At 54.9% G+C, this 19,588-nt stretch overlaps 1 protein-coding gene across 1 annotated transcript; it reads right to left on the bottom strand.

Moving 5' to 3' along the window:
- On the bottom strand, positions 5 to 16,928 carry LOC102172140 (hepatoma-derived growth factor-related protein 2). The gene is made up of 16 exons (XM_018050875.1): positions 16,764 to 16,928; positions 14,293 to 14,369; positions 14,060 to 14,198; positions 8,686 to 8,877; positions 6,848 to 6,964; positions 6,669 to 6,740; positions 5,621 to 5,786; positions 5,424 to 5,499; positions 4,947 to 5,256; positions 3,902 to 4,005; positions 3,236 to 3,309; positions 3,033 to 3,103; positions 2,593 to 2,694; positions 2,190 to 2,403; positions 1,337 to 1,469; positions 5 to 1,017 (listed from the first exon to the last, which is right to left on the bottom strand). The coding sequence occupies exons 1-16, from the start codon at positions 16,833 to 16,835 to the stop codon at positions 915 to 917; spliced, it is 2,022 nt and encodes a 673-aa protein (XP_017906364.1). The 5' UTR covers positions 16,836 to 16,928; the 3' UTR covers positions 5 to 914.

Here is a 19,588-nt window from a genome sequence, read left to right as displayed (position 1 = left end):
CACACACACACACACACACACACACACACCACCCACTACCCCCTTCCCTGGTCTAGAGAAGCGCACGCACACATATACCACCCACTACCCCCTTCCCTAGTCTAGAGACACACACCCACACACCCACACCCACACCCACACCCACACCCACACCCTTCCCTGGTCTAGAGACACGCACACACACACCACCCACTACCCCCTTCCCTGGTCTAGAGAAGCACACACACACACACACACACACAACCCCCTTCCCTGGTCTAGAGAAGCACGCGCGCGCGCACACACACACGCACATGCACACACACACACACACATACACACACATCACCCACTACCCTCTTCCCTGGTCTAGAGAAGCACACACACACACACACACACACACACACACACACACACTACCCCCTTCCCTGGTCTAGAGAAGCTCAGAATGGAGATGCCACTCGGCCCACGTCCACAGAGAGGCCTGCTCCCCAGGCCTTCGCCCTCCAAATGTCAAGGACAACAGCCTGCAGCACCCCTCCTGGTATTTCGGGAAAGACCTCGATCACCCCATCTCCCTGCCCCTCATCAGCCCTGCGGGGCCATGGGCACCATCAGAACCAAGTTCACATCCACAACTAACAGTGACCTTGTGCTTTAAAACCCTCTGTCCTCGGACTGGCCCTTGACCACTGCTTAGAAAGCCAAGCCAATAAAAGTGACTTTTTTTTTCATTATAAAAACCCTTTATAGTCATTTCATGTGGGTTGGAAACCACAGAAATTAGGCAAAAAAAAAAAACCCAGGGGGACAAATACAAACGAACAGCACAGCGTCTCCCCAACAGTTCTCTGCTTTCTGGGCACCAGGAAGGAGCCAGGCTGGCCAATGGGCAGCTGCTCAGGACGGCAGGGCCTGGCCGCAGGCTGCCCGGCTCAGCTCTCCTCCTCGTCCAAGGACTCCGAGTCCATCCGCAGCCGCTCTCGGTCCAGCCACTCCTTCCCAGGCCCATCCAGGTCGGGGCCCTCCCTCACGGTGCTGGGGGAGAATGGTAGGGGCAGGGTAAGCAGGCCACCTGTCTGTCTGCCCCCTCCTACAGAGCCCAACTTGCTCCCCTTGTAGCCCCGCCACACATAGGCAGGCACCATTGTTCCCCACGACGGGGGTCAGGAGGAAGCCAGCCCACCCCCCACGCCAAGCCCAGGCTCAGAGCAGCTCTGAGTTCAGAGCTCCCTCCATGGGGCTGGGGGCTCAGCGTGCGGCACAGAAGTCCCTTTGGCCCAGACCCCACTGAGAGTGGCTCAGACACTGGGGTGCCTTCTCTGGAAATGGGCCCTGCAGCTGGGGTGACACTTACTCGTTGTGTAGCAGGTCTTCGGAGGAGCCACCCCCCAGCCCCTCCTCCGAGTTCTGTACTTGCTCTGGCTCCTTGTCCTCGGCGCTCTCCCCTTTCTGGGACGCGGCCTCGCCGTTCATGGGAGCTGAGAGGTCTGTGGGAGAGAGGCTCATGGGTCACGGCAGGGGGCTACCATTGGGGACTCCGCAACCCTGTCTGAAGAGCGTGAGCCACACGCAAACCTCCCTCAACCTGTTTGTCTCTGCTTTCACTGCTCCATCCCCGAGCCACCAGACACACGGGGACAGCAGGCTGCGTGTGGTCCTTCTCTAGCCGGCCCCGACCATGCAGCCCAAAGATGGGAGGGGCTGGTCAACTAACAGCCAGCAACACCAGGGAAAACCCTGCCAAGGCCAGATCCAGAAGACACAGGAAAAACACGGCCTCAGTGTTCCTGGGCAGCCTCGGCTCTGCCGACTCCCTGCCGATGCCCACCTGCCAGGCTGCTCCAAGCATCTCACCAGGCCCACCTAACCCCTCCGCTCCCGGAAGGCACGCCCTCCCGGCCCAGCAGCCTCGGCCCTTGCTCCTCTCTGCTCACCCGTGGCCCTCCCTCCTCCCAGACCCCCATGGCCGCCTGCTCCAGCAACACTCGCACACCGGGCAGCGCACACGGCCTCTCAGACTACCTGACTCTGAGGGCAGTGCCTGTGAGCGGCACAGGGGCGTGCGGCCCAAGCGCCGGCCACCTTGTGGGCACAGCCAGCCTGCACGGCCAGTGCCAACGGATCATGCCCCCAGGCAGTCTGGGGGGAGCACCGGCCTATGCTCAGAGCCCTGCCAGCCACCCTGGCCCCTCCCTTGAGCTCCTCACCAGTGCTCGCCTCATCCTCCGCCCTCTCTGTGGGGGCCTCCTCTCCGGCCAGCACTTCCTCGGCCTTCTCCGCCTCGGCCCTCTCCTTCTCTGACCCGGTTTTGGTCGCCTTCTGGATGGCCTCGATCTTTGGTCCCAGGACCCGAGACTTGAGCCGGGTGTAGACCTCCGCCGCCTTCTCCATCACTTCCTTGTTAGCCTTGTAGCGGCGGATCTGGCTCACCAAGAGGCCCGGCTCAGAAGGTGCAGCTGCCTCACCCCAGTCCCGACACCCTCCCTCATCACCAACCACCCCTGGCGGTGCCTCCCATGAGCACGGCTTCCTCCTCGCTGACCACAGGCAGCCCAGCTCCCAGAGCAGGCCCATGCTCCCAGCCCCTTCAATCCCTTGACCCTGCCATACCTTTTTCAACGTGGCCACAACATCCGTGTTCTTCTGAAGGATCTGTGAGGTCACCTGCAGGGTCCCTAGTTCCTCCAAGGCATTCAGACACCTCTTCACATCCTACAAGTGGGGAGAGAAGTCAGCAGCATCAGCATCTAGTTGAGGGGGCTCTTGGGGCCCAAGAGGGTGGAGAGGGAGACCCTGGGGCTCCCCCTTTGGGGGAGGGCCAAGTTACAGGAAGCCAGGAGCCCGGGACAGGGGAAGGACCAGGACTCACGTGGCACCACCTGGTGGAGGTGCAGAGAACTACGCCCAAGAGGCCAGGCTGGCCCTCATGGAGGGGCACCCACCCTGGGTAGCCTGGTTTTGCCTCAGGGTTCTGAGACCTCTCAGGAAGCTCCAGCAGTCAGAGGATGGGGGACCTAGCCATGACCTCTGTACCCCAAGGAAGGGCTCACCGGATTGTCAACCTTCAGGGCGAACTTGATCTCACTGTGCAGCTTCTGTAGCTTCTCCTCCACGGAGGGCTCTGCAGGTAGGAGAGCAGGCAGCACCGGGCCTGAGTGGAGTCCCCGCCGACAGGAGCCACTTGCTCTTCCAGGACCACCCCTTGTCCCTCCCGAAGACCCCAGGGTGCAGCCAGCGCTGTGCAGCCCCTCACCTTTCTTCTTCTCAACCTTCCGGTCTGGCAGAAACCCTTCTGACCGCTTCCGGGTCCGCTCCACCTTCACGGGCCTGTGGAGAGTCAGCCAAAGTCAGCCAAGCCCTTAGCGGGCCCCTGATCCATGTCCCCACCAGGGACCAGGGCCCACTCGATCCAGTTGAGGGCAGTGCCCGAGGGGACCAGCGAGATCAGTCCTTCCTCCAGGAAGCAGATAACAATTTTTTTTTTTTTTAAACAGGTGACTAACGGTCAGTGGCTAGTTACATAAACCCCAGTGCACGAGTTACTAGCGGCTCTGATCTGACGCTAGGAAATGGTGGCAGACATGTTAGTACAGCTCCAATTCCACGTCCTGCTCGGCAGTCTGGGCTGGGTCATCCTCTGCTGGCTGATCTCGGCGTTGTGGGGTAGGAGCAGCCTCTCTGGCCCCCACCCATCAGGTGCCAGGAGCCCCCAGTGTGACAACCACAGGTGCCCCAGATACAGCTTGGTGCCCCGGGGATAGGGTCGCCCAGGGGAAGGCTCCTGCACACCCTGATGGGGTCCTGAGAACCAGATACTTCAACTGCTGCAGTCTCCAAAACTGACTTTGGACCCCAGGGCCCTCCCCTGAGTTGTGGGGACCAGGGGGGCCGTGGGGGGGGGGGCAGCATGGGATCAGACCTGGCTCGTGGCTTTTCCTCAGAACGCCCCCTCTTCTCCTTCTGGCTGGGTCTCCTCGCAGGCTCTGTGCCCTGTGGCTGCAGCTTCTTAGCTGATTTCTTCACCTGCAGCAACCAGGGAACAAAAGGGGCTGGAGCAGCAGGCAAAGATACAGCTCAACACACCCTGCCACCACCTCCACCTAGATGGGAGCTGCGAGACCAGGTGGGATGGACCTCATGTCCAGCCCATCCCCATGCAGAAGCTTCTCAGCCCTGAAAGGACTACCCAGCAGTGGGGGGCCCCACTGCATTCCTCTGGCTGAGCAGGACACTTCCTATGCCAGAGCACTTGGCCCCCCTACTCTGTGACAAAGAGTGCTGGAGAGAACAGGGCATTGTTCCCCTCCACCATCCCTAGAGTGGGCTCCTAGGCTCACACCAAAAAGCAGTAGGCCCGGAAGCTCTAATTCCTGGGCTCAGGCTGGCCTGTGAGAGCCATGAGGCGAGGAGCTGACAATCACAAGAGGCCTCACTGCTTCCTCACTCACCCACAAGCCATCCCCCAACTCCGCAGCCAGAGGGCACCCATGAGCACCCACCCCATCTCTGCTCAGTCTTTCAGGGCTCCCACATAAACAACCAAGTCCTCCAGAAGGCTACCAGGCCCTGCATGAGCCGCCCCATCCGCTGGCTGCCCTCCCTGCTCCCTCTCCCTGGCTCACTCTGCTCCAGACACACGGGTCTCCTCACTATCCCTCCAGCACACCAGGTGCAGTCCTGCCCCAGAGCCTTTGCATGTGCTGTGCCTCTCTCCCTGAAAGCCCCTCCCCCAAGCATCTTCCCAAATCTCTCACTTCACTCCTTAATGTCAGCTGCCCACCTGCAGCCCATGAGGTCCATCCTATTTGAGATAGAAGCCCTGTCATCCCAGTTGTCACCCTGCCCGCCCCCAAGGCACAGACCCCTCCGGTGTCAGCTCATCAGCAGGGGGTTCCTGCATTTCCAGGCCGCCTTTGCTGCCCCATCTCTGGTCCCGGCACTCAGCCGGTGCTACACAGACGTACCTCTCTGTCCAGCTCGGCCTCAGGCTCCGAATCGGAGGACGACTGCGGGCCCCGACCCCGGCCCTTGCGGCCACGCTTCTTGACCGGCTCGTCGTCGTCCTTGAGCTCGTCACCGCTGCTGCCCGCGCTGCCCCCAGGCGCCGCCTCCCCGCGCTCACGCTCGCGCCGCCGCTCCTTCTCCTCCTTCTCCTGCTCTCTCAGCCGCCGCAGCTCCTCCTCCTGTTCCCGGCGCCGACGCGCCTCCAGCTCACGCCGCCGCTCCTCGTCCCGGCGCTTCCACTCGCTGATGCGGTCCACCTCGTCACTGTCGCTGAGGGCGCGCGCGCGCGGGCTGGTTAGCACGCCATCATGGGGCCTCGAGCCACACCCGCCCGCCGCCTGCGCCCCCCCTCAGGGCCCTGCACCCACCTAGTGCTCCCCATCCAGGGCCCCCGCACCCACCCGCCGCCTGCGCCCCTCCCAAATCCCTGCACCCACCTGTCGCTGCTGGAGCTGGTGGGCGGCCGCTCAGGCTTAGGTTTCCGCCCGCGGGGCTTGGACGGAGGTTTCTCAGCTGCAGAAGAAAAGAGGAGTAAGCTCGCCCGCATCTGGTGGAGGGGGGGGGGTCATCTCTTGGAGGGCCTCCCCCAGCCCCACCCAGCCCAGGCCCCACGCAGCAGCCCCAGCCAACCTACCTGGTTTCCGGCCCCGCGGAGGCTTCTTAACCGACACCTCCGAGTCCGAGGAGGAAGAGGAGGAGGAGGCGGAGGACGACGACGGTGACCTCACTGGGGGCACCGGCTCGGCCTTGGCCGCGTCCGATTCTGCTTTGGAATCCGAGTCTGATGCAGACGGCACCTTCTGGAGGAGGCCGGGCAGGGTGAGGAGGGGTGGGGGGGGGCGGGCACCCCTCCCCCAAATGGAGACCTTTCCTTCTGGCCTGGAACCAGGAGCCCAGGCAGCAGCGATTCACCCGGTCAGGGTGTCGGCACCCGCCTGGACCACCCCCTCCTCTGCAGGAGACACAGTGATTGAGACATACTGACACACACAGGTACGTGCAGCCCACGCTCACACAGACACACACACTTGTACAGAAACACAACACACTTGTACACATGCAGACAGGACACATGCTTTCACACACCTATGCAAATTCTATTATACACGTAAAACAACACATTCCAACATACATGTACACACTATATCATGTCCACACTCGTACACACACACTGGTACATGTGCACACCTAGACACCATGCTTGTATATACATGCTTATACACACACAGGCCCTTGCACATGTGAGAACACAAACTGCTACATACACACTCATGCACACACCATACCCATATACACATATTCAGGCACACACACACACACACACACAGACTCTCTCTCTCTCTCTCTCCTTCCTCTCTCTCTCACAGGGCCCCTAATAGTACCCTGGCCCCTTCGACCCTAGCATCTCTTTCCCAAACGGGCTTCTAAGTCCCTCTCCAGGGAGCAGGGTAGCCTCCTCCAGGGAGGTGCTCTGTGCACACTGTGCTTGGAAACCACAGAGCAAAGCCAGGAGTGAAGGTGAGGCAAATGTCAGTGGGCTCTGGGGTCACTCTGGGGCTATGGCCTCCCTTCCTCCAAAAACAGACCACCCCTAACAGAGGGCCACGGCTGACCATGGAGAGATGCGCAAGGAATTTTCCCAGGCCACCATGTGGGAAGGAAACAAAACCAAACCTCGGTACCTTTTTCTTCCGTCCTGGAAGGGGGCCCCGCCGCGGGGCCCGGACAACAGCTTTCTTCTCAGGGGTGAAGTCCTGGGTGGAGAGGAGGGAACCGGACATGGGGCCCACAGGCAGCAGGCCCACATGCGGCCCCGCCCGAGCATCCCTTCGCTGTGCTCTTGCTCTGGCCAGCTGCTCACCTGGTCACTGGTCTTCTCTGACTCAGAGGAGCTTTCTGAGTTCTCCTCCTCAGATGGAGACATGCTGGCTTGATCCAGGTCGCTGGAGGCCTTTCGAGTTCGTTTTGAGACCGACATCTAAAAGGGGAGCAGCCCAAATGGATCAGCAACTGAGAAAGGCCTTGTGCTTGATGGAGCACCCAGAGCCTACGAAGCTTTCGGAAGGGGAGGAACCCCTTTGAGAATCTGATAAAAACCAGGTATATTGAACCTAGACACGATGCTCAGTGAGAGAAGCCAGTCACAGAGTACAAATACGACCCAAATACACTCATAAGAAATTCCTAAAGGACTCAAACACATAGAGACCTGGCAAAAAAGACACAGACCATCCCCCTTCCCTGCCCCTGCCAACCATGGGGAAAGAACACCAAAAATGAGCTGGGGTGCTGGGTGAACAATGAAAGAGGTTGTCTAAGTGTCTCCCTAGTATGGGGGAAAAGGAACTGTAATAATGACATTCATTTAATGCAAAGATGAAAGCAAAAAGTAAAACCTGGATACATATTAACCTACAAATTCTGGTTTCTCTCTAAGGGGCAGGATGGGAGGAGGACATTTGACATATTTCTGTTAACTCCTCCAACAACTGTAAACAGAAACAACTGAGACTTTTAAAGAAACAATGCCAAGTGGAGAAGCCAAAGGTCCAATACTCTTAACAATGTTGGTTAGAATTCATCCATATCAGAGATTACTTCTCAACCACTGAAAATTGAACCTTCAAGTAATAGGAAATGCTTGTCTATTAGGTGGAAAACCAGCAAGACACATACTGTGTGCATGATTGCCAGTCTGTGCTTTACACACACACACACTTGATCACACTCAAGAGCACACAGAAACAGCAGAATGCTTCCAGTCCTTTGGCACAAAAGCCCCCTCAGAGAATTTGGGCGTTTTTCACTCACTGCTTTATGCTTTTCGCATCTTTTAAATCTACAATGATGATGGCTTATTGTTATAATTGGAACCAAATATTATTTTAAAAAATCATTAAAAAGGGCCTTCCCTGGCGGTCCAGTGGTTAAGACTCTGCGCTTCCACTGCAGGGGGCGTGGGTTCAATCCCTGGTTGGGGGACTAAGATCCCACATGCTGTGTGGCAAGGGCAATAAATAAAAGAATGCCTCCCTCCATCAAAAGAATTTGCTGTTAGATCCTAACCCTTTCACTCTGCACCCGAATATTCAGAAGCAGTCACAAGGCAGAGGAAGGGGTTGGGAGGAAGCAGGAAAGAGAATACATCCAAAAGAATTTAAAACTCACGTCCACGCAAACTCTTGTACATGAATGAATGTTCACAGCTGTGTTATCTGTGATGGTCCCCCAGTGGAAACATCCCAAATGGCCAGAAACAGATGATGGATAAACAAATGTGGTCCCTCCACACCTGGGAGCCTCTCTCAGCCATGCAAAGGAGAGAAGCCCTGACATTCGTTATCACGTGGATGGACTCTTAGAACACGGTACTCAGGGAGAGCAGCAGACGCAGGACACGCAGGGTGGGACTCCACTGCTGGAAACGTCCAGAACGGGCAGATCCACAGACAGACAGAGTGGGGTCGTGGTTACTAGGGGCTGTGTGTAGGGACATGAGGGACTGCCAAAGAGGATGGGGTTTCTTTTGGGGGTGATGGGAAGTTCTGGAACTGACAGAGGTGACGCTGGCACAACTTTGTGAATGTACTAAAAACCACAAGGAAAGGCCGAGGAGGGAGAAAAGGCGGCCAGATGGGGCCTCCGAGGAAGAGGAAGGGCCCCAGCCCCCACAGGCAGGCATGCCCGCCCTGTCCCTACCTTCAAGGGCACAGCCTTCCGCTTGAGGCCGCTGTTGTCGCTGCTCTTGTCAGAGTCAGAGTCGCTCTCCATCCTGTCACTGGTGGCTGCAGCGGTCACGGCTGTGACGGCCACGATTTCCCGGTCCTCATCATCCTCACTGCCACCTGCCCGATCCGCTTCAGCGGCCTCGCTGTCAGAGGAGCTCACCGGCTGGGGGGTGGGGGACAGAGACAGCAGGTCACCACAGAGCTTGTTGCACGGACCGCATCCAGTGGCCGGGTCTCGAGTGTCAGGATCCGGTTTGCTTGCTCTCCAAACGGAGGAACTGAGGCCCAGGGAGCTCCAAGGGCTGAGGCAGAGGGCGAGATGGACCCGTGAGTGCTGGGCACTGCGGGATCTGAGGGCAAACCCTGGGCCAGTGACGTAAGCCTCTGGGCCTCCGTTCCCACATCTGAGCCGTTGGGACAGGACTGCTTTGGTCTCACAGGGCTGTGGTCGGGTGAGACAGAGTGGCGTACTCAGGCCAGTGCCCAGACTGGTAGGAGGTCCGTGGAGGTTTGACTTTTGTAAAAAGTATTCCAAGTACTGATGAGGAGGAGACCGACCTAGGACAGGACCTCTGAGGTGAACTTCAAGGCACTTCTGTTTTACGCAAAGCATCAGTTCAGGCAGTAACAGCCAAGGAGACAGCCAACACAGACAGCACTGCCCCATGCTCACCGAGTGCTGGGCTCGTCTGTGAGCAGAGGCCAGGTGCCAGGCACTGTGCCGGGAGGATGGCACCACCCAGAGGAGAACATGGTGTGGGCCCTGCCCTCGGGGAGCTTACAATCTAGTGGGGGACCAGCCACGGCCATTTCAAGAGACCCTTTCAACACTGCTGGTGGGAATGTAACCTGGTGCAGCCCACTATTGGAATCAGTACGAAGGATCCTCAAAAAAACTAAAAACAGAGTTGCCATAGGATCTAGCAATCCCACTCCTGGACTTATATCAAGAGGAAATTATAATTCGAAAATATACATGTGCCCCAATGTTCACTGCAGCACTATTTACAATAATAACCAAGACGTGAAAAACAACCTGTCCACTGATGGGTGAATGGATAACGATGTGGTATGTGTGTGTATATATATATATATATATACATATACACACATACACACAAAGGAATACTACTTAGCCATGAAAAGAATGAAATAATGCTATTTGCAGCAACACGGATAAGCCTAGAGATGACCATACTCAGTGAAGCAAGTCAGGAAGAAAAAGACAAGTACTATATGATACTGCTTATATGTGAAATCTATAAAATGGTGTGAAGGAACTTATTTATAAAAGAGAAATATAATCAGATGTTAAAAATGAACTTAAGATAATCATGGGGGAAGGGGAAGAGGAGGGATAAATTGGAAGATTGTGACTGACATGTACACACTGCTATACATAAAAGAGGCAACTAATGAAGACCTACTGCACAGCACAGGGGACTCTACACAACACGCTATAATGACTTAATGGGAAAAGAATCTGAAAGAGTAGATACATGTATATGCATAACCAATTCAGTTTTCTGTACTCCTGAAGCTAACATAACATTGTGAGTCAAATATACTCCAATAAAAACTTTTTTTTAAAATTATGAAGTATGACACAAATGAACATACCGATGAAACAGAAACAGACTCACAGACAGAGAGAACAGGCTTGTGTTTGTCCAGGGGTGGGGGATGAGAGAGGATTGGGAGGCTGGGATTAGCAGATGGAAACTACTATATATGGCTTCCCTGGTGGCTCAGACGGTACAGCGTCTGCCTGCAATGCGGGAGACCAGGGTTTGATTCCTGGGTTGGGAAGATCCCCTGGAGAAGGAAATGGCATTCCACTCCAGCACTCTTGCCTGGAAAATCCCATGGACGGAGGAGCCTGATAGGCTACAGCCCATGGGGTTGCAAAGAGTCGGACACGACTGAGCGACTTCACTTTCATTGGACTTCCCTGGCGATCCAGTGGTTAGGACTCCATGCTTCGCCTGCAGGGGTCATGGGTTCAATCCCTGGTCCGGGATCTAAGATCCCACATGCCTCAAATAACAAACAAAACAGCATACCAACAACAATAAGGTCCTACTGTATAGCTGAGGCACGAATGAGGCTCTCCTTAGGAACCAAAGAGGTCGGTGTGCCTGGGGTGCAGGGAAGAGAAGAAAGTGGCAGGAGAGGGCACTTCCCTGGTGGTCCAGTGGCTAACACTCCGAGCTCCCAATGCAGGGGCCCAGGCTCAATCCCTGGTCAGGGAACTAGACCCCATATCCAACAACTAAAGATCCCACATGCCAAAATACAGATTGAAGATCCCATGTGTGGCAACTAAGACCCAATGCAGCCAAATAAATATTAAAAAAAAAAAAAAAAAAAACATTGGGGGAAAAAACTAAAAAAGGCCACATTTCCTTGCTGTGATTACAGTGAGGGGTCATGCTAGTCGAGAAAAAAAGCAAGGAATGAAAGAGTATGAGGGTGTGTGTGTGTGGCGGGGCCTCCAGGGTGACGGGAAACACCATAGAAGCTAGGAATTGGGAGCCAGAAGCAGTGAGGGTGAGCAGCCGGGTGGCTAGAGGAGGGTGGAGGGCCCAGGTCAGGGCTGGACAGAGGCTGGTCAGTCTCCGGGCCTGCCTGCCTTGCCAGGACCCCACCACCTTGCACTGGCCAGAAAAGCATTTCAGCCTAGGAGATGTGAGGCCTGGGTTTGAGTCCCAGCGCAGCACAAACTGGCTAGTGGGACAGGTCCCTTCATCTCCTCTTCTGCCAGGTCACAAAGAGGTATCAACTGGGATCCTAGGTCAGTGGTTCTCAGCCAGGGGTGATTCTGTCCCCCAGGGGGTATCTAGCAATGTCTAAAGACATTCGGATTATCAAGATGGTGGGGGAGGGGGGTCCTGGCATCAAGTGGGTGGGACCAGAGATGCTGCTCCATAGCCCACAGTGCCCAGGACACCCCACAGAGTGACCGGCCGCAAAAGTGTAACAGCCCTTGGTCCAGGTCTCACATTCTAGCTAGGTCCCTCTGGGCAATCCAGTGAATGCTCTGGGCTTCAGTGTGCTCAGCTGTAAAGTGGGGAAGAGGCTGCCAACCTCCCACCTCCACAGCCCATCTCAGCTGGGACACAGAACCACTCTGAGACACTGTTTCCTACTTCCTGGCTTGGCGGGGGGACGTGGGAACAGGTCCGGCCGCACGCTCCTGGTGGGAGCACACCAAGTGAAGGCTGTCGAAAAAAATGAAGCTGTTCTCTGCACGACAAAGGGGACCAGTTGTGCGGAATAAGGCCAAGTGCATTTCCAAAAAGGCAGCTATGCAGAGTGCTATGTGAACACACAATTTTGGAAGGAAACACAAGGAACTGGAGGCTGGGGCTACCTTATGAAGAAAGGGAGACAGAGTGGCTGCTCTTTTGTACTTTTCAGTCTTGTACAGGAGTCTGTACTCCCACCTGAAATGTAAAAATAAACTGAAAACGTATAGGATGAAAAGACAGACTGCTGGGGCACCCTCAAAAAGCAGCACTTTCAGACGACTGCTGTGGATGGGCCCCGGGAGAAGTGACAATGAGGGAGAAAAGCCTCGAGGTGCCCAGGCCTCAGCCCTAAACCACCACATCTAAACCTCCCAGGGTGGGGCCCTGGGATCCACGTTTTGAAACCACTGTTCGCTTTGGAAGCACTGACAGGTCCGAGAACCAGACAGCAGTAATACGTTACAGCAACTTCTCAACTTGGGGAGTCTGTGCGGAGATGACTGAGTATCAGGGCCACACTGTTTTCAAGTTTCATTTCCTCGAGGGCAGGCATCTATCTATTCTGTACTTTACAGGCTGAGGGTGTGTAATAAATACTAAATGGTGCGATGATTCACCAGGAGGTGAGAAACTTAAGACAAGACTAACTAGAACTTGGGTTGGGGCCAGAAAAGGATCTCGTCAACTACCTTAAAGGATGTCCAATCCCTTTATCCAAGTTGGGAACATGCAAAGCCGGGAGAAAGGCTGGCACCAACACAAGGGCAACATCCATCTCCCAGACTCTTCACAGGAGGTGCAAGTAAGAGCACACACATGCAGGAAGGGTGGGCCTGCCAAACCTTCAGCAGAGGAGAGATCTGCTGAATGGACTCCTGACTTCTGGACAGTGAGCTCCCAGAAGACAGGAGGTGCGTCGGTTTCACCTGGGATTCCTGATCCCCAGCCTGGTCCGTGGCCCTCACGCCCCAGGGGTCTGTCTATACAGGAGGGTGGGCCAGGTCGGTGGGTGGACAGAGCCACAGGAGAGGCACATGAAGACCATCTCGAGACCCTGTGTTCTCAAGCAGGACCAGATGCTGCAGAGCTACACAGACCTTCATTCACAGAAACCAGACAGATCCTCTGACTCCCGTTTCCCTGCCCACAGACCACGCCGGATGTCCATTTCTTCCCTAACAGCTGAGCTCTGAGCCCTGCAGTCAATTTGCTTAGTCTCTCGGCCAACCTAGAGCCCACAACTCCTGAGGCCAGGCCACCCCGCCACCCCCTCTGCATCACTCCCCCAAACACCCTGAGCGAGGCACCCATCCCCTACTTCGCCCTCAGCTTCCCATGACTTTTTTTTTTTTAAACAAATTTAACTTCAGCTTCTCTAAATTCCCTTTTTCCCCTGAATGTTCAGATGGTAATCTGGCACTCAGATGTTGTCTCTGTGACTTTTAGGGTTTCTTTCCCACCTCAGCAAGAGTTCTCATTACACCCTTTTCCCGTGTCTAGAAACCTGGCAGTAAGGGGGGAAGGAAACGGTGTTATTCAAAGAAAAATATTTTTTTCCTTAGAAAACAAAAGGTTTCTTAGGAGCTCTCACAACACTGCTATACATTCAGGTTAATTCTAGAGCTGTGGGTCTGGGGGAAGCAGGGTGGGACCCTGCACGCCTCCACCTGACTCAGGGGACAGTTGGCAATTCATGCAGATATGTTTGCTTGGCACAACTGGGTAAAGGAGAAGCTAACAGCATCAAGGGGATGAGGGGCTGTGGATGCTTCCCCCTCCCCAATGGTACCCAGGACAGCCCCCTACAGAAAGCGACTGGGCCCCTAAATGTCAGTAGTGCCCAGTGGGAGGAGCCCTGGCCCAGAGGCTGCTCCTTTTTGATGGGACAAGCTAAGATGACCTCTGGTCCCTGGTGCATGAGTGCCTGCTGCCCTCTCCTGCACGGACTCACCAGAGGCATGCTAAGATCACCTCTCCTCCCTGGTGCACGCGTGCCCGCCGCCTCCCCCGCCCCGACTCACAAGAGGCGCGCTAAGACCACCTCTGGTTCCGGGTGCACCCGTGTGCCCGCCACCTCCCCAGGCAAGGACTCACTAGAGGCGCGCTGTAGCTGGCGTGGGGGTTGTTCTGGATCTCCCACAGGCCCTCATTGAAGCCTTTCCTCTTGTTGGGCTTCCCGTACTTGTCTTTACACTTGTCGTAGGGGAACAGGTCCTTGGGTCCCAGGAAGGCTCTGGAGAAAGGAAACGCAGGGCCAGGCCCTGTGAGCCAGGCCACCTTGGAGGCACCAGGTAGCAAGAAGCCACCCCCCAGTGGGGGACACTTACGTTTCGTGTGTACCAAAGAAGAAGATGGGGTACTTGTTGGGCGGGGGCTTCACGGCACCGTCAGCAATGTCATCGATCTGTAGGAAGAGGCCAGTGAGAGGCCAGCTAGGGGGTGGGGAGCAGCTTTCACCCAGTGACCCAGGAAACCCGTAAGAAATCGGCTGTTACTTGGAGAGAAGCATGCTGGGGGGAGGGGCCCTTTCAGGGAGGAAGACGCATCACCTTCTAATTAGGCCTCTGCCTTCTTCTGAGCAGTGCTCCCCCCCAGAAACACTGCATACCTGTGTCGTCGTCCACCCCCCACCCTCCCCCGCTCTCTCTTTCCCCAAGGTAGGTGTTTCACCTGGGTAAAGCCAAAAGCTCTAAGCAGCCAGGGGGTGGGTCCAAGACCAGCTTCTGTGAACTCCCAGGGCCCTCGCACGGGACGCCCTCCCCCAAAGAGGCGATCGGTGATCCGGCTCCCAGAGGCTGCAGCTGGCAGCTCCAAGGAGGCAGAGGGTAGGGGGTGGGCTGCAGGAGACAGGCCCCGAGCATCCAGGAAGTCCCACCCTCTCCCTGCAGGCCCATGGGCTCCAGCAGTTGTCAGTCATCTCCCCACAGAAAGCTAGCAGCCCCTTCCCTTCCAATCAGGTGCTTGGAAGCTCTCTGGGCTTGGAGAGCCAGCTGAGGCAGTGGGGGGTGGGGGGGGGGTGGGGGGGGGTGGGGGGGGGTGGGGGGGGTGGGGGGCGGGGGGCGGAGGAGAGGGAGAAACTGGTACTTTGGGAGGAAAGGAAGTGTCGGTAAAGTTTCATCACTCTGGTGCCCCCAAGAAAGTAAGCCCGAGCAAATTAGGTCAGAATGGGTTCTCTGGTCCCCATTAATTCCTTCCTGTCCTCTTCACAGCCTGGGCAGTTGGAACCTTCCCTGTCCTCTACCCCAAACATCCTTCCTCAGTTCTCTGGGCTACTCTTCAAAGTCCTGGGGGCCCAGATGTCCATTGCAAGCATCACCAAACTGTATCACCCTGAAGACCAGCTGGCCAGGTCTTCCAGGCCTGCTTCTGCTCTGACCTAACCTAGGACCTGCCTCTGAGCCTGAAGCCTAGACATCTTGGCAGCAGCACCACCAGCTGTGGACCACTCTCAGCACTGCCTGGTTAGTGGTCCTTGAGCCCACTCTTGGCATCTTATGGTGGCCTCTCTGCAACCAAACACCCAGCCCTGGGCAATGCCTTTCTGCTTACTTCCACCCAGAGGCAGGCAGGGCAGGCAACCCAGAGTACCTCCCAGGCCACTTTTGTTCCTGACGAACCTTCACCTTCATCCTTCACCTGCTTCCCCCTCCAAACTCCTTCAGTCCTACAGTGCATATTCCACTAACCCTGGTCCTGGGGTGACTTTGACTCGGGGATGACAATAACCTCAGGGCCCCTCCTCCACACCAGCCTGCCCCACAAACAGTGCCTGAAACTTCACTCTGGAAATCTGGGACTCCTGCTCAAGACTCCGTCAGACCTGGACCCTTCGCATCATCTCTGGATCCCAGCTTCCTCCAAAGGGGATCCCCAGAGTCCTCTTGACCCAACCCCCTCCTCTAGCACTCTCTTTCCAGCCTGAGTACCAGTGGCTGCTCTCTGATTCAGGCCTCTCTCCATCCCAAGCCCTCCTCCCCACCCCCTACCCCCAACTCCATGCCCCAACCAGACTCCTCCCCTAGGGTCTGGCAGGGGTGTCCTCCCAGGGCACAAGTGCCGAGGGTCCCCCAAACAAGTCTTACTCCAATCTCTGGTCTCTGATGCCTAATATTTTCAAATCAAGTCCCCCACAGCTCCAGCGACCTTGTAAACACAGCCCCCAGCCCTATTTCCAAGCACCAGCCCTCCTGAGCACGTCTCAACCTTGACCTTCAACTCTTCTCCCTTACTGGAACCCTTATCCCTAGACCCCTTCACATGTTTCTCTAGGACCCCCCTCAGAACTTGGCTTCCTCTTGTCCCCTCAAAGATATCTTTCTCTCTGGGGCACCTCCTTCCCTTAGTTTGGGCTCTCTCCTCAAATCCCAAATTCCTCAACTCCGTTCACCGCCTTCAAACTTGAACCCTGGTCCGTCAAGCCCCAGGTCCCTCAACAACCATGTCCCTAGGCTCTGGGACCCCAGGCTCAGGACACCCCACATCCCCGGAGCTAGGGTTCCTCAGGCCCAAGTTCCCCCCACAGCCCAAGCGGGCGAATTCTTCAAGTCCAGGACGCTCAACCTCCGAGCTCAGGTTCGCCCACAACCACTGCGCGAGGGTCCTACAGGCTGGGGACCCCCACACTTCGAGGCAAGCGGATCCCCCAGGCCCAGGTCCCCCCAAACTCCGGGCGCGCGGGTTCCTCAGGCCCAGAGCCCCCCAGACCTCCAGTGTCTAAGTCTTTCAGGCCGTGGCCCCTACTGCCCCACCCCCCACCCCCGACTCTCCGTCGCCTGGCCCATTTCCCTCGCGGCCTCACCCGGGCCGGCCAGTGCGGGTAGCCCTTCATCTTGGCGAACACCAAGTCCCCGGGCTTGAAGGCGTGCGGCATACTGGCGGCGGGAGGCCCAGGCCGCGGAAAGCGGCAGCAGCGGCAGCGGTAGCGGCTGCGGCTGAGGCGGCGGCAGCGGGAGGCAAAGCCGGGGGCGGGAGCAGGGCGTCGAGGGGGCGGGGGCGGTGGCCGGGGTAGCGAGTCGAAGCGTGTTTATTGGCCAGCACCCCGCAGGAAGTCCCGCCTTCCAGCCGTCACGGGCGGGCTACGACGTCGCTCAGAACCACGTGCGGGGATAGAGGCACAAGGAGACCAATGAGAAGAGGGGTTGGAGCAGAGCAAGTTAACGGGATTGGATAACGGGTAGATCCAAGGGGGCGTGACCAAGAAGCCTAATGGGTGGGGAAGGAGGTTATGGGAGGTGAAAGAGGAAAGGTGGGTGGAGGGAAACACAGGCGCTCAAAGAGTGAAGAGGCGGGCAGCCAGGGCAGAGAGGCGGGCCATAGACCGCCAGGGGAGGCGGGGCCTTCAGTAGGAAGCATGCCATTGGATAGTAAAAGAAAGAAGGCCCAATCACTGTAGGGGGCGCGTCATTGTTAGTCACCGCGCCTCTGAGGAGGGGCAGAATATGGAGTTAAAGGCCATTGGGTACCACAAGAAAAGCGGCTCAAGGTAAAGAGCGCGCATTGGCTATCACAGGAGGAACGGCTTAAGCGGTTGTCTGCCATTGGATGTTGTAAGAGACAAGGTTCAACTCAAAACAGGGATGCGCCATTGCTTGCTGGGGGGCGGGGCTTAGGTGTAGGGGCGGGCCATGTGGAGATTTGAGGATAAGCAGCCAAAAACTGCAGAAAACATTATTTCTTCACTCGCGACAACTTTGTTGAGCACCATGTTGCAGCCACAATACACCCAAAATACATGTTAATTCAGTCGAGAAAATTGTATTGAGCACTGCCTGGACGAGTTACCTAATCTCAGTTGTCTCCGTCTCCCCACCTGTAAAATGGGATTCATAATGGTACCCATCTTATGGAGAAGTAAAGTTTAAACGGACATCATCACCCCTGTACTCTGCCAGACAGTAGCAAATACTGGAAGCGCTGAGATGCTGTCCCCCTCGCTCTTGAAGTATTCGAGTTTTAGCATGTAAAAGAAATATCAATTTCTTTATAATTAGGACCCAGGGAAGGGACTAGGGGTAAGATAGGGCTCTTAAGAAAGAGCTAAATAGGACTTCCCTGGTAGTACAGTGGGTAAGAATCCGCCTAACAATGCAGGAGACACTGGTTAGATCCCTGGTCCTCAAGGAAGAATAGCGCCCCCCGCCCCTCCACTGGAGAAAACCCTAGCGCAGCAACCAAGACGCAGTGCAACCATAAATAAATTAATTTTTAAAAAGAAGAGATGAATAATCAAGATCCTAATGTGTAGCACGGGGAACTATATTCAATAACCTGTCATAAACCATAATGGAAAAGATACGTGTAACTGAATCATTTTGCTGTACAGCAGGAATTAACGTTGTAAAACAACTATATTCCAATAAAAAAAAAGAGCTGAGTAATGACGGAGAATTCGTCTATCCTGGGGGAACAGAAGGATTCGCTGTAGGAGATAGTAGTTTAACCAGAGAGAGAAAAGATGACTAGACATAGGTCTATATAGTAAAGTGGGCGCTGGAAGGGACATTTGAGGTAGAAGGGACAGCAAAAGGGTCCATTGAGTACCTGTCTTGTGCCTTGTGAATATCAGTGACACGCTTGGGTTTTAACTTCTTGGGGGAAAAAAATGGAGGGATTTGAGCACAGAGTACGGAGATAGTATGTTAATCTCAAGAAACATCCTTGTGCACACGAAATATATCTCAAAAGGGCAGGGTTTTGTTTTGTTTTTTACAAAATTTAATATGAAAAGTTAAAATGAACGAAGTTTAATATGAACCAGCAATTCCAACTTTATGTATCTACCCAAAAGAAATGAAAACAAACATCCATGCCAAAATTTACACAGCTATAGTCATAACAGCATTATTCACAAAAACAAAAAAGGGGAAATAATGCACGTCTGTCAACAGGTAAACAGATAAACCAAATAAGCCATGTTTTGATGAATGTTATTGCCGACCCTCCAGCAAGAAAACGAAACCTGGGACTGATATACACTATAACAGGGATTAACCTCAAAAATATACTCAGTGGAAAAAATATATATATATATACTCAGTGGAAAAAAAGCAGACAGCAGGTAACACTCTATGATTACTATGTCATATGAGAACATCCAAAAAAGGCAAAATATTCAAGACAGAAAGTAGATCAGTATTTGCCTCAAGCTGAGGCTGGGAATACAGAGTGACTGTAAAGGAGCATGAGGTTTCTCTCTAGGGTGACGGAAATCTTTCAAGACTAGATTCTGGTAGTGGTCCTTGTTGTTTAGTTATTGTCATGTCTGACTCTTTTTCGAACCCATGGACTGTAGGCTGCCAGTCTCATTTGTCCATGGGATTTTCCAGGCAAGAATACTGGAATAGGTTGCCATTTCCTTCTCCAATGGTCCAAGAGCTCTGTAAATATAAAGTGTACAGTAAAATTCATGGAACTATACACTTTAAAAAGGGTGAATTCTAGGGAATTCCCTGGTGTCCCAGTGGTTAGCACTCAGCACTTCCACTGCAAGGGGATGAGTTCAGTATCTGGTTGGGGAACTGAGATCCTACATGTAGCACAGTACAGCCAGAAAAACAAAGAAAGAAAAAGATGAAGTTTAGGGTGTGTAAATGATATATTAATAAAGACATTTTAAAAGAAAAA

This window comes from Capra hircus, chromosome 7, assembly GCF_001704415.2.
Source record: "Capra hircus breed San Clemente chromosome 7, ASM170441v1, whole genome shotgun sequence".
NCBI classification, from domain to species: domain Eukaryota; kingdom Metazoa; phylum Chordata; class Mammalia; order Artiodactyla; family Bovidae; genus Capra; species Capra hircus.
This window is presented reverse-complemented; position numbering and strand designations above follow the sequence as displayed.